The sequence below is a fragment of the Agelaius tricolor genome, unplaced genomic scaffold (assembly GCF_023055355.1).
Source record: "Agelaius tricolor isolate 1412-34295 unplaced genomic scaffold, bAgeTri1.0.p SCAF_2, whole genome shotgun sequence".
Classification (NCBI taxonomy): domain Eukaryota; kingdom Metazoa; phylum Chordata; class Aves; order Passeriformes; family Icteridae; genus Agelaius; species Agelaius tricolor.
The window spans coordinates 46,752,804-46,772,094 of NW_027269262.1; the positions used below are offsets into that span (position 1 = coordinate 46,752,804).

At 38.6% G+C, this 19,291-nt stretch overlaps 1 protein-coding gene across 1 annotated transcript in view; it reads left to right on the forward strand.

Annotated features, from left to right (window-relative positions):
• MYOM1 (myomesin 1) overlaps positions 1-19,291 on the forward strand; it is a 105,395-nt gene that overhangs the window by 50,719 nt on the left and 35,385 nt on the right. Inside the window, exons 5-15 of the mRNA XM_071417810.1 lie at positions 2,758-2,968; positions 3,867-4,024; positions 7,572-7,664; positions 8,542-8,630; positions 8,752-8,811; positions 10,213-10,377; positions 10,965-11,126; positions 14,289-14,430; positions 16,610-16,809; positions 18,352-18,408; positions 18,779-18,903. Coding sequence (XP_071273911.1) covers positions 2,758-2,968; positions 3,867-4,024; positions 7,572-7,664; positions 8,542-8,630; positions 8,752-8,811; positions 10,213-10,377; positions 10,965-11,126; positions 14,289-14,430; positions 16,610-16,809; positions 18,352-18,408; positions 18,779-18,903 — 1,462 coding nt within the window. The remainder of the gene's footprint in view (positions 1-2,757; positions 2,969-3,866; positions 4,025-7,571; positions 7,665-8,541; positions 8,631-8,751; positions 8,812-10,212; positions 10,378-10,964; positions 11,127-14,288; positions 14,431-16,609; positions 16,810-18,351; positions 18,409-18,778; positions 18,904-19,291) is intronic.

Here is a 19,291-nt window from a genome sequence, read left to right on the forward strand (position 1 = left end):
CTGTGATCTTAGCACATCATGTTAACATCTTAACAAATATTAAGAAATTACTTCATTTATTTCATTTTTTAATGCATACAGTAATATCTAACTCAATGTTATGGTGTGTAGCTTCATTTATTTGTGTCAGTAAAATATTTTGGGGTCCTGTTTAGGATTCTACATTAAAAGGTACTATCAAATTTTTTTGTTGGTGGTGGTTTTTTGGGGATTTTTTTTTTGTGTGTGTCAATCTTACTTTTTGCTTATGGCAATTCAGAAAGCTGTGTGTGCTTTTCTGCCACTGAAATGACCCAAACATTTTAGATTTTGTTTTGGGACTTTAAAATTTTTTAAAATTAGTTAAAAAGAGCATATGATGACTGTTAAGTGCTCAACTCAACATGACATGAAATGGTATCTGGTTTAAGCTTTTCACTGTTGGAATCATGCTCATGACCACATGCCAAGACTGTGGAAGTTGCATGCCACATTCCTCTCAGATATTTATTTTTGTTTGAAAGATAACAGCTGAAGCCCATTGAAGCATGTGCATGCTATATGTCATTCCCAAATTCCCCAGTGAAATTGATGTGTTGTTTCCCATAGGCAGAGAGCTGTTAAAAGGAATAGTTATTTATAAAGGTCATCTCTCTGTGGGTTTGTTGGAGCTGGGTGACCTTCAGCGGTGTGTCACCATTTCCATTATTTGGTTCTGCTTCAGAACCCTCAGGTTCTGCTGTAGAAAGAATAGTTCGCTCAGATTATTCACTTAGCAACTGATCCTTTTAAACACCTTTTAAACACCTGGGCTAATCCTTGCAAGAAAAAATTGTGGGCAGGCAGACAGTATTTTAGACAGTAAAACACCCAGAGCTTGATGTAATGCCAGAAGTGCTGAAGTTGCTGAATGTGGCTCATGAACTATTTGCAATCACTAATAAGCCTATGCCAAAGGAATGTAGATGGCAGATACCCTTAAAGTGATATTTTGCCTATGCCATTTGGGGTTGGATCTGGTTGGATCTAGTTGAAAATTATTTTCTACTGAAAACCCTTGAGACTTGACTGTAAAACTTGACTGTGAAATCCACTCTTAAATGGTACAGTTTGCTGGTTTTTGCATTTGTCATTTAAGGAAACATGTTTCTCTTTGATCTGGGAAGATTATAACCGGGAGAAATTATTAGAAAAGCTAAATATTTAATACTGTTGATCAAAAGCATCTGGGGATTACAACTGCAGATGACTAGGATGAGTTCTATTTTAGTCAGAGGATATTCATCAGTTCCCAAAAGATGCTTAATGTCTTGAGGAACCAGTCCACACTGTGAAGTTGCTGAGATCTTAACTAATGTAATTAAGGAGGGAATAGTATCAGTTTGCCTTTGAAGAAAAATGCCATGGATTCATTTAAAATGAATGTAGGAAGCTATATTCATATTCATTATACTGATTTTTTTCAAAATTGTTTTAAAAAATCTCTTCCATATATCTGCATCTTCAGGTGATATTTGTGGAGACATCTGATGTGCCTAAGTGGAAGGAATCTATCATTCCACTGATTTCTTAAGGATCATCCTCTTAAAGCAGACTAAAACACAGGAAGCTGAGTTTGAGGGTGGTCAAAGCTCTCTGCTGTTAAGTAAGATTTTTAGTCCTTTCAGCAGCTGTTAAATGTAATTAAGTTAACAGCATTCCACTGCTTGACTGTCTTGCATCTCACGCAATTGACTTCATATGTAGGGGGCTGGACACTTGATTCTGAGCTGAAATTCAATTTTTTTTTAGTATTGAGATGTGCTGTCAGATGCATAATATTGGCTATCTTAAAAAAAAAAAAAAAACCAAAAAATTTTCTTCCTTCTATTTTTTGCTTTGTAGTAGTAAGTGTTTAATGATAAAAGAGAGTCTATGCTTTAGTGCACTCTAGAAACAGAGGTGATGTTTCTATAGTGCTTGCAAGATGGCACTTAATGAGAACTTAAACAGAGTTTGTTTTCAGTGTGCTATCTAATGTTCCCTTACAGTAACTAAATTTAGCAGGAGGATATTGATGCTTCTTCTTAAGTCAAGGAACTCTCATTGTGCATGCACCACTACAGCAGCTGTAATGTCCTGGCAGTGCCAAACCAGTATGGTTTCAAAAGTGAGTGTGAGTGTGGAAACAGGATTGCACCCATTGAGAACTCTTTGTGTCTCACCTCTGAACAGAGCCTGAAGAGGAGACTGCAAGAAAATCCATAGTTATCTTCCTGAAAGATAATACAGAATGGAATTTATATAGCATATACAAATTATGTAGCATATATAGCAATATTGGATGGAACTTTCTGTGAACAAAGAGAACTTTTTGCTGTCTATAGTTGAATAGGGTGGGATGGGGGGTTAATAATTCATGAATGAGGATATTGATGGCTATAAAGCTACAATTATCTGTTGCCCCTTTGGCAGTGCTGTTACAAACACTGCAGCTGTAAGTTAATACCTTGAAGATCTGTGGTTGTGCCTTACACTCATCTTTATAGTGATGGAGATAAAAAGCCACAGCAGGATAATGTTTAAACTGAGAGTGTGCGTGGCATATTTAGAGGGAGAGGCCCTGAACATGGCCATGACTTTGGACAGTCTTTCTGCAGAATCCCTTCCATGTTTCTGCTTTGAATACATATGAGAGTGGTGTAGCAGAAGGGTGTTGGCCACCGTAGTGGCTGATGTGGTAGCAAGTAGAAATGGAACATGTTCTCAGCATTTTCCAATTTCTAAAAATTCTTTCAGACAAGTGAATATCAGTGGTATCACAGACACTGAAGAAGAGAGAATTAAGGAAAGTGCTGCATATGTTGCCAAGAGGAACCTTTTTGCCACAGGGGAAGGAGTTAGTGTCAGCAAGGTGGCCAAGACAACTTCTGAAGAGGAACATCATGAAAAAAAGTCAAGGAAAGTGGCGATCCGGGAGTCTGCTGAACGTGTGGCCATGAAGAAAACGGTAAAAGATTAGAAATTAATACTTAAGCTGGAAAAGAAAGTTAGTCTTTTTTTGTTTGGTGTTTGTAAAGTGCCTAGCACGCCACTGCCCTGATATAATCCATGGGCAATCACAACAATGGTAGTAATTAACCTAAGTATTTTCAATGGAAATCTCTTGAACCTGTCCAGTACTGAGAAACCATTGTAAGGAAAACTGGTATTGCCCTGTTTATAAAAATCCTCTTTTAATAATATGAATACAAGGACCTGGAATTCTCCATATATTTGAAAGTTAGGGCAGAAAAGAAATAATTATTTTTGCAGAAAGGAAGATTTATACCGTATTAGGAGTTTTTCCCAGCTCCGTGGATAGTCAAGCAGTTACCTTAGGAGGATGAAAGATCCTGTCAGGAGAAAAGGTTTGAAAGTAGTTCTGTCAGAGATTATCTAGGCATAGAGAGTCTAGACCTTTAGATCTAGAGCCTGGAGCCTAGGGACCCTGATCTAGCCTTTAGAGCCTAGGTCTTGTGCATTACAGCACAAGTACAGAAGACATCTGAATTTCAGGCCTATTTCACCTTCCACTCTGTATTTAAAACAATAAGTAATTAAATGTGGAATATAATTTTAGTTAGAATAGTTTTGAGAGGAAAAGCCCTTTAAAATCAAATCTACTTAGTTTGGACAGAGAACTTCTGGAAAATGAAAACTTTATTTTCTGTGTCCAGGTGAAATAAACACATTAAGTGTGTCTGAATGTTTAAATAAAAATTGCAGGGGGTTTTGCCTTTTTCTTTCTTTTTTTTTTTTTTTGTTTTTTTGGGGTTTTTTGTTTTGTTTGGTTTGGTTTGGTATTAATAATTTGCCCTTCTAACTGCTGCTATAATCAAGTGTATAATAAAATGTTTCTTTTCCAGCTAGAAGAGACTCAGGCATTCCATAGAAAGCTGAATCAAGATAAACTCTTACATGCTCCTGAGTTTATCATTGAGCCTCGATCCCACACCATCTGGGAAAAGGAAAATGTTAGATTTAATTGTTCAGTGGCTGGCTGGCCAGAACCCCGTGTTACATGGTAAGTTTGTATCTCTGGCACTGAAAGTCACTACTTAACCAGAATCTGAAGTTATCTCAGTAAATGTAGTAATTTTTCTGGAAAGATATAAGTTAAACTAAGAAAAAAATCAGGTACTGATGGCAGGCCTGTCAAAGACCTTTCACGTCACATTGTACAGAAAAAGAGCAAAATATTAAAATGAAGTAATAATAATAACAACACAAATACTTATATAATTATTATAATAAATCAACTAATAGGATAATATTTAAAATATTTGTGTAACAGCACTAGGAATAAATGAACTTTTTTTTATTTGGTAGAGACATCAAATATATTCCTTCTGTCAATGATGAGGAAAAATAGCAGTTTAATTTATCATACTATCTTTGAAAATGTTTTCCAAATACTTGAGTTTAGTTCTGCAAATGACACTAACATCCCTGAAGCTTTGGTCAAGAGCAAACTTTTTGGCAGCTGAGCAGTCATAGTGGTGAATCTCCATCCTGAAGATGCTGTGAAATCTCAGTAATGATGATGTGTTCATAGCAGACACATTGTCAGTGTTTGGAGTCAGTGACTTCAGGTAAATCTGAAACCATCCAAATAAAATGAAAACTTTGGAAGTATTGGAAAATTTTGCAGAATATGCTGAGTTGGAAGGGGAACATCTACTATATCATAAGGTTATGTAATAATCATATATTGCAATTTGCTACTTGAATTGTGTAAGGGACTCTACATTTATTTAGGTATTAAAACCCTTAATCTCAGGGCCTGTCAAAAATTGCTATTAAGAGGTATATTGATAGGCCAGAGCTGAGTCCACAAAGTCACTGATCTCTCTCCTGGGACTCTGACAGCCAGGCTCTGCATGGACACATCTTTCCTATCCTGTAAGGATTACAAGTGCCCTGTGTTCACATTCCACCTGGAGAGGATTCCAGACAAACCCTTCAGATCTGGTCTCAGCTGAATATAAGCAATGGTCAGCTACGCTCATGGCTGTAATTCAGCTCTGTAACATGAATCCTACCCAAGAATTCAAGAGCTGGGTCATTTTCACTTTGGTTGAGATTCACTTTATCCCCAAAACCTGACATGGTTAAACTGAGCCTTCAGCTGTGAACCAGCCTTTCATCTAAGTGCTAAATGTGGATGGTGGAAATTAATACATCATTTTACTGTACATCTGAATTCCAAAGGGATTTCAGTTTGCCACAGGCTACTAATGGAAAAAAAAAAAAAAAAGAAAAAGAGATCACATCCTTTTCAGCAGGTGTTTTTGCTCTAAGATATAGAACAGTGCTGACCTGGATCTGTCAGCTTTCATTCAGCCTTTCTAACAAAATGTCAGTAGAATATTGTCATTCTTTCTATAAGTAATGAAGACCTTTTCATGCTGTGCCTGAAAATCTATAAAGCTTTATGGTCTCTCTCTAAAGAAAACCCGCCTGATGCAGCTGTTCTTACTCCCCTGGAAAAAAAAGCATATGGAAAGCCCAGGACATTTGAAACCAGTAGCAGAAAGCATAAATTATCAGTGCCTAATGACAGTGAGAGGTTGCAGTCCCACATTAGCTAATGACTTGGCTGCTCTGGAATTTGCATTTCCAGAAATAACAAGTGGTCCTTCTAACATGAGTCCTATTCTTTCTATAGATGAATATAAATAAACAAAAATTGGATCAATTACTTTTTACTAACCTGATAATGAAGACAAAAGAAGTGAAAGTCTTCTTGCTGCTGGCATGACCCAGTAAAAGCTTGATTCTGCACAGCACCCCATGCCACCAAATAACTTTGCTGCCATAGGATCCAAAAGTTGCCCAGCCCTTTGGAGAAAATTTAAAGATACTGTGGAGCTAAGTCCTGTTTACACAATTTCATATGCCCTGGAAAATATTAAGAACTGATGGCATTATTCTATTTTCTAAAATATTTTACACACTAGAAGTAATATAAAGATGCCCTGATGTTCCCAGGCAGTTCAGTCTGGGGGGCACCAGCTCACAGATGAGGTGAAGAGTGGGAATGTATTACTCTTGCTGGGTTCATGTATTATTCATTGCCTAACCCAGGATAATAGAGTAATGAGGTCAGGCATCTCTGCAAATGATTGATGTGCAGAATAGAGAGTACTGCCCTGCACTGAGTCCCTTTTCATAGGCATTTTACTGAGAGGAAGATGAGGATAAAAAGCATTAGGGTTTACGGTCCTTACTCACTTAAGCACTTGGAAAACCCTCAGTGTATTACTATGCCCAAATATTTGTAGTCAGGGAAATATTCTTTATTGTACAACACTGATGGTGCTGAAAGATGTTCTTCAGATTTATTGTGGATATAGCTTCAGCTTGAGACATATTTAACTGATCATATTCTTGGTGAAAATAAAATCGTTAATTACTGATTTGTTTGGTGAAGTGGGGCAAGCCACAGACATGAGACCAGTTCCCTTTTCTGACTGAAAATCATGAAAGGTTTAAAATATAAAATCTGAAATGAAAAAGCAAACTTCTTTGTCTGGCTATCTGTTGTGAGAATAAAGATTTATTTAAGCTACATCAGAGTAAAAGATGCTTTTATCTATCATCTTTTATAATTTCATTTTGTTTATATAATACACCTTATGAAGAGAGAAAGCTATGTAAAGTATGACACTCTCTTGGGAAGCATTTTTTCTTTATGGACCTCAAATCAGTGCCAAATGTACTGATTACAATTCAGAGTGCAATTTATTTATTAGAATTCTATTGCCAGTTTTATCCATATTTCCAGTGCCTGCTTAAGAGAGGATTCAGACAAACATTTACTTGGTTACACTGTGTATTATCCAGAATGAGTGACATTTTATGCAGCAATTGAAGAGGAATAATTTATCATGCACCACTGTTCTTCCACTATGAGTCTCAAGGTGTTTGTATAAATTCTGAAATTAGCAGTACTAGTTCACCAATGATCAGCACTGGTTCATTCATTCCTTCAAACTGGAACAACTGGGAATTTTGAACAGTAAACCTTTCCTACCTGAAGATACACCTGTGCCAGAAAACACTCATAGTGTATTCCAGTCTAACCCTGTTAAGTTGCAAGTAAAGAAAAAAGTTAACTTTTTACCTGACTTTTTTTGTGTATATAAAAGTTTTTAAAGTAGGTAAAATAAGCAAACCAAACAAAATTTTTATGATAGCTAGTAAGTAAGGAGGCTACAAAATTTTTATTTGCCATTTACAAAACTCTGAGGTGTTGCTCATGTGACTCCTCCTTTCTTTTACAAGTGGCAACATGAAGTTCATGGTAATATGAGCTGATTTTCATCCCACTCAAGACTATTTTCTTCTTTCAATTTGAGAATAAAATCTACCTGGGGCAGGTCAAAGAAAAAGAGAGAAAGGTTACACTTCCAAAGATATGTCATGTCTTCCCAGGGAGTTAGACTACAGTTTATCAAGGAGAAATGATGATGCTCTACTGATGTTCTACTTTAAATATCAAGCAGTTGACCTTTTAAAGTATAGAATGACTTGTCTCTGTGACATACTTCTTCTTTGCTTTTCCATAGGTACAAGAATAATGTGCCCATTGATGTGCAGGCTCACCCTGGCAAGTATATTATTCAAAGTCGGTATGGGCTGCACTCTCTGGAGATTACAGAGTAAGGAAATATTAAATAATTTAACAAACAACTTTACCTGAAATGTTGCAATAGAATGAGAGCTGCAAAATGTGAATATACCTCTTGGGGATGTAAGAGATATCAAGTCAGGTAATATCAGAGATATCAACTGTGGTGAATGCTGTCTTCTAAATGTTGAAGCAGTTCTGGTTTACCTCAGTAGAGGACAGGCAATTTACCTGAGTTATTTATCTGGATTATTTATCTGGATATTCTGTTTATGGCAGAGTCAGAAAAGTGGGACATCTATGATTACTTTTTCCATCTGTAAAAATATGTGAATTAACTGCTTTTCAAATATAGCAAAGTTCACAATTCTTATTGAAATGAGGAACAGAACAGAGATGTCCTTACATCTCTTCTATGTACAAGAAAGATCTTTAACAGTACTTATTTTCCAAGTGGGAAATTTTTGCACTCCATTTGCTTTAAAAATATTGAAAACATGAGTCCTAATCAACAACAACCTGGATTTGACGATTTTTTTACTGGAAGGTGCCCTTTGAACATATTTTATGAAACCTACCATTCCTACAAGTTCCATATTAGGCATCTCTTCATAGAAGACAGTAAATTAACAATGAATATTATCAGATAATTTTTCCTACTTATGCTGTATTCTCAATTTCAAATCTGTAAGTGATATTTGGAAAGAGACATTTATTTCAAACACTGGGGTTTAACATTGAGAAAAACCTATTGCCTACAATCAATCCAGTGTCTAGTGTGTCTGTCTCCCAAGGTTTTACTTTATAGATTTTACCCACATTTCTGAGGGTTTTCTTAATCTAAAACACCAGAGAGGCTATGCCAAGGAGTGCTTGGGTGCTCTGCCTAATCATTTTTATCATTTCAGATGTGAATTTGACGACACTGCCCAGTATCATGCCTCTGCTATGAATGTTAAAGGAGAAGTTTCAGTTTATGCTTCCCTTGTGGTAAAGAGTAGGTTGCAAAATATTTCCTTCAATGTTTTTATTAAAATGCACATTACCAGTTTTGGTTTTGTGGCTCACAGAGCCTTTGCCTCTTCGCGGTAGTGACTATTTTGTCTTTTTCTGTGTAGGGTACAAAGGAGAAATTGATGCAAGTCTTTTGCACAGTAGAAATCTTTCCCTCTCTCCATGTAAGTCACAATATGTTTCTTTGACACTTCCATTTATAGTTGTGACATCATGACTAAGCAGAATACTTAGTAACATTATTTTAAAAAGAAGCAGGTCTGATTTACAAGGGTGTAGATCTCTACAATTTGGGACGGCATTAGCCTCATTAGTGGGGGGAAATGGCCTTGCCTTCTAGGTCTCTTGGATTATATAAGAAATATCCTGTTAATATTGCACTTCACTATGAAATAGAATCTGTCAAAGAGAGAACCACTTCCTCCTTTGCAATATGTAAAACATGGCATGAGGAAGCATGTGCCATACACAGAGTGGGTGACTTAATTGTTATCTGCTGCTTATATGGTTTCATAAGCTATGAAAATGAACAGAAAATGCATAGAAAGGATTAAATATCCAGAACCCAATTAGACAATTTTGGTATGTATCAAGGTAAAAATTGTAGTTTGTTTTACCTGAGCACCTCACATTTTAACAATATGACATCCATGCTTCCATGATGGTAAGACAATCCACCCACATATGCCATGTGGATGAAGGTGCCTGAGGAAACCTATGAAACATTTGACAGACACTTCCATATATTTCCAATAAAATTTGGGCTCTATCACTTCTTTATGGGAAAGAAAGATCACAATTTGCATATATTCATTGATCACAGGAAGAGGGAAAGTTATCAGTGTAGGCTAGTTGAGTAAAAGTAAAGTGTGACCTTATTTTTTATCAACTGAGCTGTTTTCAAAACAAACATGGAAGCACCTGCGTCGTGTATGTACAGTACAAGTGAAAGGCATTTAGGATATTCTGTCTGAAAAACTGCACCACTTGGGGGACACAGCATCCAAAAAGATAAATTCAGGAACAAGGGTAGAAACAAGAAAGAAAGAAGGGCTACCCTTTTATGTTAATAGTAGCCCCCATAAAGGCTTAATATCTTCCAAAAACAAAGGCTGAGTGAACACATGACTGCTCTGAGATAGAGCAAGGAGTTAAAATGGGGAAAGAAAAGAACTATATAAACTAAAGATCAACTTGACCTGAACAAATAATTAATCACAAATAGAAATATTTTTCAGTTATAAAACAAACCTTATGATAAAACATTGGATTAGAAATTTTGAAAATTCTGAAATTAAATTCTGTAGAAACCTCTCCCTGCTAAAATGAAGTAGCTGTGTGAACTAGAGCTGTACAAATGAAGAAATAGTCAATTCTCTGCAATAGAAAGGACTTGGATTATCCAATGCTGCAATTGCCTCTGAAGATGATGACTTAATATACATATTGTTCCTATTTATACCTTGAACTTTACCTGTGAATGTATTCATAATCCCTGAGTAATTTTTCTTCCTACTCTTGTCACAGAAGGAAAGAAAACCAGATACTTTTTTTCTCTTGTACAGTTGCCGTTACCCCTCATGGCTATGCTTCCAGGTTTGAAATCAGCTTTGTCGACAAGTTTGATGTAGCCTTTGGGAGAGAAGGCGAAACAATGAGTCTGGGCTGCACAGTTGTCATCAATCCTGATATCAAGCGCTTCAAACCAGACATTGAGTGGTACAGAAATGGTGAGAATGTTTGACAAGAAGAAATAGAAACTTCTTTCATGTAAATCTTTACTTATTGTTATGATTTGGTCATCCCTTTCTCAGGTTTTCCAATGAAAATATTTTCTCGTTTTCAACAATTCAAAAATCATTTCATAATTTAGCGTTTTGATGTGAAACCACAGAAAACTAACAAATCACTGTGAAAATGTCTTCTATGGATTTTTTATTTCTTAAAAAAATCGAATTTGGAAGCATTTTTATCAGAGCCAACATCTATGTGGCCCATTTTTAAAGCTCATATAGCTTTTACTATTTATTTATTTGTTTGTATGCCAAGATACTTTTTAAGTAGTTGCACAATGTTCTGTAACAGCTGATAAAATGTAAAAAATTATTGCTTCCTGAAGTAACGCTTTGAAATCAAAGACAAAGTTGTCATAAGGGCAGAATTAGATGTTATTTATGCCTATTTTCAAGGACAGAATGTTGTGTAATAAGAGTGGTCTCCTTTGTATTTCCAATCTATCCCAATATGTTCTCTGTATTCAGAATCTATTCCTCGGTAGATCCTGCTGGTGCTTATCATGAAGTTCTCTGATTCCTAGGTGTTCTTATTACACCATCCAAATGGGTCCAGATGCAGTGGAGTGGGGAGCGAGCTTCTCTGACACTGACTCATGCAAACAAGGAAGATGAAGGTCTTTACACGCTCCGAGTGGCGATGGGAGAGTACTATGAAGAGTACAGTGGTTATGTCTTTGTTCGAGGTAGGACACTCTCTTGTGCACAAAACTCACTGCAGAGCTGAGGAAAACATCTTGGCAAAATCACATATTTGAGGTGCTTCCCCCCCCCTGCCCCTTCTCACCCCCCATCACAACAGAATAATTATTTTCTATTGATAGATTCTAGCAATGTACATTCCAGTTGCTATCTCTGGAAAAAAATCCATGCATGTGTTAGGCTTTGGTGTCATCTGCCTGAAGACTTCTAAACTCCATTGACGTTCTGAGGAGGAAATTTAGGGTGTTATGTTCAGAGTGCTGAAGAAAAATGCACGTAATAATTTCCAAATGATTTTTTGTAACCATACCACTGCAAGCTAAACTGCACTATTTTTATCAAGATTTTCTGCTCAGTTGGAGGGGTTCTCTCTAATGCACACTGCAGGAAAAAAATACAGTGGAATGGATATGCAAAGATCTGCAGCTGGAGGAGCATAATCTCATGCAGCAGAACAGGCTCGCCTCTGTCTGCAGAGGTGCTTTTCAGGAAGGATCCTGGTGGACCAAGGTGAACATGGGCCTTTGTCACAAGGACAGTGGCATCCTGGGCTGCATCAGGAAAAGCATTGCCAGCAGGCTGAGGAGGGGATCCTTGCCATCTGCTCGGCACTGGTGGGGCTCATCTAGAATGCTAGATCCACTTCTGAGATTCCCCATACAAAAGAGCCATGGGCTCACTGAAGTGAGGCCACTGAAGGGATGTGAAGGTGATTTGGGGCTTGGAACATCTTTCATATGAGGAAAGGTTGAGAAAGCTGTGACTGTTCAGCCTGGAAAAGAGAGATCATGGGATGAGTTCATCCATGTGTACCTGATGGAGAGGAGTATAGAAGACACTGGAACAGGTTACCCAGACAGGTTGTGCAGTCCCAATCCTTGAAGACACCCAAAACCTGATTTGACATGGCCCTGGGCAAACTAGGGCCATGTCAAATCAGTCCTAGTCTGGCTGACTCTGCTTTGAGCCACGGGCTCAACTAGACAGTACCTGGACCTGTCTGCCAACCTCAGCCACTGCGTGATTCTCTGAAGTAATGCAGTGAAGAGTAGAATTAAAATGTAATTTTTGTGAATGTTTTTTGCTGGTATCATCAAAAACTTAATTGAATATCCATTGAAAATTATTTCTTTAAAAGGAGCCACGGCTATCACGTTGTGGTGCTGATTCTATATCTGTCCCAGCTGCTAAAAGCAGCTGAACTGTGCAATGCTAATTCAAAAGGCTCTGGAAATTCTTGGCTCTGAGACTATGCCCAGAATGGCTCCTTGTTGCCAAGTCCAGTAAAACTGTGTGAGATGACAGCCTGCCCAGAAAATACAACTGAAGCAGACATTTTCATCACCTGAAGGAAGAGCCTATTGAAATGAGCTTCTGTGACAAGAAGTAGGACTTGTCCTTCTTTATTTGTTTTACATTGTGCTGCCATATAAATAAATGATCACCCTCAATCCTATTACATCTTCTGGCAACACAGGTGTGACCTGACTGAACCCACCACCCCTTTCAGTAGAGTATCTTCCTAGCCAATGGGTGTGTTTACCAAATTCTATCTACATTAATTATATTCTGCATTCCTGTTTAGATGGTCCCCACAATCTTGGTTGGCTACTGTATTCCTCATTGCCAACTTTTATTTAAATGGCAGCTCTGGTATTTAAGCTGGGGCAGTTGTCTTTTTGTGTCACACACAGAAATCAGTGTATCAATGGAAGGGAGGCTCATAATGTCACACGTTCAGATGAGCTTCCAGAGCATGTGTGACTCCTCTGCCATGGCTACAGGTCATCGTTTGTCAGCAAGCCATCAGGGATGAAACCCTAGCCTCCTAGAGGCTGATCAGCAGTGCTGGTTCTCCCAGCTGTTTCCCAGTCTGTCTTGGAAAGAAACTGTTGTCTCACGTTCTGTCCAGTAGTAAATACAGGCAATTAAAACCTATCATAAAGAGGTCACTGAAGACATTTTGTTATTACTATTAATGTTCTTAGTATTCTGTGATGTTAACTGGATGGCTTACTCTGTATGTTACCATTTTAAAAAATGCATCAAGTTATCTGTAATTAGAACCTGGACACAGCAACTTTGGCACAGCTTCAAAAGCTCCATGTGATGTTACTCTGGCTAAAAGAGAAAACTCCCCAAAGTGTTGCTGGGATTTTCTCTTTTTTTAGGAAGACTAGTGTTTTACTTAATGAAGCATATTAAATTCTCTAATAAAGCATTTTTTCATGAAAGTCAAAATCATGAAAAATCTGGATTACTGTATACTGTAAACCAAAACCCTATAATGCCTTGAAACATTAGACCTTTTTGAGAACTCAGGTTTATATGGAATGTATGAATAGTATTTATTAGCAAAATTTTTTTATTCAGGTATATAACTCTTAGGTCTTCTTTTGAAGAAGCTCTCAATTGTACAAACTGATGTTATTCTGCAGAGAAACAACATCTCTTATTTGAAAGTCTTTCACAGAATCTTGCTGCAAAGGTTATTTTTCTCTACACAAAGATTGCACCATGTTATAAATTACACTCTTTGTAAACAGTAAAAATTCCCCAGTACCCAGCATTATGCTCTATTTTTCAAAGCTTTAGATAAGACATGTCCAGAAGCTGATGCAGGAGTCAAGGCCCTGTGGCACCAGCAGTCCCAGATTTGTGGTAAACACTTGAAAGGAACACTACACTTATCCTTATGAAGGTTCTATTCCACAGTGATAATGTACGTGTAATATAATTAACCTTCAAAAGGTTTTGGTACCTTTGCTGTTCACAGCCAACCAAAATCAAACAATGAAGGACTATAAGTGGAGATATTTAATTCAGTATTGTTATATCCAGTGCATGAATACTTTTAATTCAACTATTGCCTGGCTGCTAAGTTTTTAGTTCAACAGTGTCTCTTGCAGCTCCTTAACCAGAATGCATGGTACTAATTTGATTTAAAATGTCTAGGTGAATTACATTTGCAGTATGCTGTAACATTTGTAAATGTTACAAAGGAAGGCCAAAACCTAGAAAAACACTAGCAGTATAAAAGAAAATACTTTTTTAAAGTCACTAGGAACACAATTTAATCCTTAAAGATTAATAATTATGAAAGAACTGTGATTCACATTTGCAAACATATTTCTCCATCCTCATAGATGCTGATGCTGAAATCCCTGGAGCCCCTGGTGCACCACTAGATGTGCAGTGCTTAGATGCCAACAAAGATTATGTCATTGTCTCCTGGAAGCAACCTGCTGTCGATGGAGGAAACCCCATCCTTGGATATTTCATTGACAGGTGAGTGGCTGTGCTGGACTGGAGAATTCATATTGCTGCTCATTCCAACTCAAAAAACTAAAGGCACATTGAAAAACATGAGATAAAACAAGTTTGTTATTTTCATTCTTGTTGCTGGCCAGAAGAAAACTGATTTTTTTGTTGTTGTTGTTGGGGTTTTTTGTTTGTTTGTTTTTGTTTTTGTTTTTGATTGGCTGGCCCTGATCTAACTTTCATGGAAATAATCACATCTTGCTTCATTTAATTGCATAGAAAGGATTCTGCCTGATCTGCAAGGCTCAGCCCTCACTGCTTCCTCTGAAGCATGAGAGCCTTCAGGATTTCGTAGTGTTGGGTAGTTCTGCATCAGGCAGCTGTGGCCCCTGCAGTATGAAGGCTCTCTTGCCTTTCTCCTAATAGTTACTATGCACCAGAAAGCAAAATATTATCTCAAAGGGACTTGGATTTCTTTCCCAAATGCTGTTGGAATTGCAGCCCTTAGATTCACAAGCTTCATGGAAATGATCCATATGAAACCCCCATGTGTTACACATGGAGGTGGCAGGATCCTAGAAGCCTATGATTTTAGAAATTAGGTCAGCATTTTGAGACCTGAAGTGATTTTCAGTGCTGGTAATATTTGTTTGAATTTCAGTAATAGAGTCCCTCATATGAGGTTCCTCTGGGCTTATTCAAATGCATGTAAAAAACACTCAAATATTTTTATATATATATATATATATATGTGTGTGTGTGTGTGTGTGTGTGTATATATGCCATTATATTATGCCTCTGAATATGCATAAAGTATATCTCTGTAAAAAGAGGGTATTGCTTTGTGAAATAAATGTAACACTCAAATACAACAAAAGTTGTATTTGAGTGTTACATTTACTGTTTTGATAACTTTTGAGTGCCAGTCACTGCTGTAGCAATGCTCTGCTAGATCTAAGCTATGGCTCTTTAACATTCATTGAAAAGTCCTAAACAAAAGCCAGGACTAGACTCTGAACAAGAATACCTCATTTTAAAACTAGGCTATTGAGGGATGTTAGCACTGAGGTAACTGCAAGAGAAATGGCATTTTGCTTTTTCTGTTGTGCTCACCTTGTTTATTCTGCATTTGCTCCCAAATTCAAAGCTGTGTTACTGCTCTCCAGTGTTGGATCCCACTAAAAGTATTTAAGGACCCAAATATTCAGCCAGGGTAGCCCCTAACTGCCTTGTGGGCGAGCCAGTAGGACTGGTCTGAAGGACAGTAGAAGCTAATGGTCTGCTAATGGTAGAAGCAAAGCTTGGGCATCCCTCACCCCAAGCAGACATAAGAACCACGAAACCACCCTGAGTGGGATGGTAACAATTCTCAGGAGAGATTCTTGCATGTACCAAGAAATCTGGGTAGGAGCTGTACCCTTTTCTTTGGCAGATATCTCACTAGATAGTCTCTTCCAAGCTGAAAGGTCACGTTTCTGTTGACCATGTTGCTGGATACAGGGAAGCCATCACCACAGGCTTCTTCTGCCTCCCTCAGTGAAGTGGCTACTCTCATATCTTCCTTCTGCCATAGACCATCTTCCTGATATGTGTGAGGCTTCACAGGTGTGGGACCAGCAGCACCACACCGGGCCCTGTCACTGTAGGGACTGTGCATCACAGGCTCCCTTGGCAGTCCCAGTGGTCTGGTCTCTGAAGCAGGGCCTGACCGAGTGCCCCACTTTAACCCCATTCACAGCTATCTCTGTGCTGGGCTGGTTCCAGAACTCACAGTGGGGGTCTCTGCACCCCATGAAGCCCAGCATCTTGTGGGATGTACAGTGCAGCATTGTGCAGGAAGGATGAAGCAGTGTCCTTCTGGCAGCTGCAAGGGACGCATATTTCCTGTCCCTGCAAGTGAGCCAAAGCTGACACTCCCTAAGCGTACTTTGGAGGGTTTAAACAGTGAAGTGAGTCTGCTCTTATCCCTTTTTCAGTTCAGGAAAGAAGGGGTGCAGCTGTGAGGGATTTAGTGCATGCCCAGCTGGTGCTTCAGCCTGACACCCTGGTGCAGCTGCTTTGATGTCACCAGTATATAATTCTGCTGAGGAACTGGTGCGGACCAGGCAATGAGCACGAACAGATGGTGAAGCTGCAAAGGCGTGGGGGTACCCTGAGTTCATGTTTTTCCCTTCCCAGCACTGCTCTAGCTGTTTGTGTTTTTCAGGTGTGAGGTTGGCACCTCCCACTGGACCCAGTGCAATGAGAATCCCGTGAAGTTTGCTCGTTTTCCTGTCACTGGTCTGATCGAAGGCCGTTCCTATATTTTCCGAGTCCGAGCTGTGAACAAGGCTGGTGTCAGCCTGCCATCCCGGGTGTCAGAGCCTGTGGCTGCTCTGGATCCTGCAGACAGAGCCAGGCTTAGAAGTAAGATGTGCTTTTTACAGGTTGCATGAGAGATTTAAGAAGTCTCAACTCATTAAAAAAAAAAAATTAAGACTATCAACTCATAAGCCTTCAAAGTCCCACCAGAGGGAGCAATGCAAAGCCAAAATATCCTTTGGAGACAGCTTTGCCAAGAAGAAATCATCTCAGTGCTTTTTGCACTAAGTGTTCTATCTGCTGAAATTACTTTGGCTGACTGCAGTGCTATGCTCCAAACTTGCAGGAAGGGGGGGAAAGGCACAGGAGAGTTTAATTGCCTAGAGAGACTTGCTTTTGTTCAGCCAACAAAACAGCTGAACAGATCCTGTGAATAGTCTCTCTCTGAGCCACAGACAAGGGTGGCCAATGCTGTTCTTGTGTGAAAATCCAAGTCTTGCAATAACATCAGAATGACACCAGGACAGCCCAACAGATCCCAGTCTCTCTGCTTCAAGGTTAGCATTTACAAGGCAAGGATATTTCTCCTGTGGCCTCACAATGTCTCAGACATTTTGCTTCCAAACCCACCTCTCTACGCATATGGCACAATCATATGCTTAAAAATAAATTTCTACTTCTATTCAAAATCTATTTCTACATGTTTCTGAAGTTTTACAATTTAAAATGGTCCAATGTGAAGGGGCATTGTACACAAAGCTACAGCACTCCCATCGCCTGTATGAGCTACTGTGTGTAGTGCTGCGGCCAGATGATCTAGGTTTCCATTCAAGATAAAACACAAGGCCAGAGGAAAGAGACTTGGCATTGCCAAGAAACATTGCACTCAGGCAGACATGTGAAACCCTGCCTGGGGAGGGCAGAGGGCTCTTCTGCTATATCTCCTCCTCTCATCCCTCATAATTTTTCTCCCCACCTGATTCTTCTCTTCTTTCATCTCCAAATCAGATCAGCCAATGGAAGGTGAAGGATGTGAAGGTGGAGAGCAGCATTTGCAAAAATTATCTCTGAAAGTGCACTGACCTGGTTGAAAGCTGCATAACTGCAATAGTGTGTTAACATATTGGTTCCTCAGAGAGACACCCAAGTTCATCAAGTGGACATGCTGAGTCAGGCTGAGCTGTTACTGTTTGTGACTGTGACCCATGATTTACAAGCTGGTAATATGAGAGAAAGTGGTTAAAAAAGAGACAAGATGCAGCCTGCAGGAATTTGGCTGTTCCTTTAATAAGTGAACTGTTAAACCAAAGGAATAGAGGATGGAAAATAAAGCTGAAACTAATTCTCTGAAAATTATGAGCTGAGTGAACCAAATACCTCCGCTTGTCACCTAGGAGATTTCAGTGACATTTCAGGAAGGAATAGATGTTTCAGTGGATTTTCTAGATATGTTAAAAGCTGAGCTGCTCTCAATATTCAAGCTGGAAAACCTACAGCTAGCTTGGGTAACTAGCTTGGTACATGAGCAACAGCCACGGCATTCACCAAAAATGGAGCTCACGGGGATCTTGCAATTGTTAGTTTTGAACCAAGAAAGAGTCAGTTTTCTCATTGTTCTCATTGTGTTATCTCTGACATTTGTTTTAGGTCACCCTTCTGCTCCTTGGACGGGACAGATTATTGTGACTGAGGAAGAACCTGCAGGTAAACACAGCCCTTTTGCCTACAAATGTCTAATGTGAAGCTGGTTCAGTAATTAGGAAAGCCCTGAGTTCAGTGGACTTTGGCACACACCCAAAGTTTGTTGTTCTGAGTGTCACTTGACCTTGAATAACTCAACAACTTTGTTTTTGAGGTGAAGTTTCATTCTTCAGGACCTAACAAAATCATGCCTAGAATTAAAAGAAGGAAATTTAAACCAAATAGTTAAAAGACTTTTAACGTTACATTAAAAAAAAAAAGATTAAGTGCTGAGGTATATTGATAGTCCTGTTTTTAATTATGATGCTAATTCTGAGACAAAACCAGAATAACTAAATCCAAGTTCCCTTTCCTATTCTTCCCTGTCCTTCAGAGGGTGTTGTTCCTGGTCCCCCCACAGACCTCCAAGTTATTGAGGCCACCAAGAACTATGTTGTGCTTAGCTGGAAACCTCCTGGACAGCGGGGCCATGAGGGTATCATGTACTTTGTGGAAAAGGTAAAATTGGGCAAAATCAGGATCATGTTGTGGCAATAGTTTACATTTGTTTTGTCATCTCTTCTGGACCTTTGGTTAACTCTCATTTCTGAGATCTGCAAATTAGGGCAAGGATAGGAAGTTCATCAAGATAACTGTCAACTGTAGATTAAGATAGACTAGGAATAAAAGAAAGATGGGAAATAGGAAAGTAGATTAAGAATGTGTCACACCCAGTAATATTCTTCTTGAATTGTGTCATTGACCTACCCGGAGTAGAGAGAATAAAACTCCTTCTATGATGTGAAAGCACAGAGCAAAGTCACATGCTTTTTATATATATATGTGTATGTGTATATATATATGTATATATATATGTAAAAAATGCATGTTTATTTTAATATAAGTA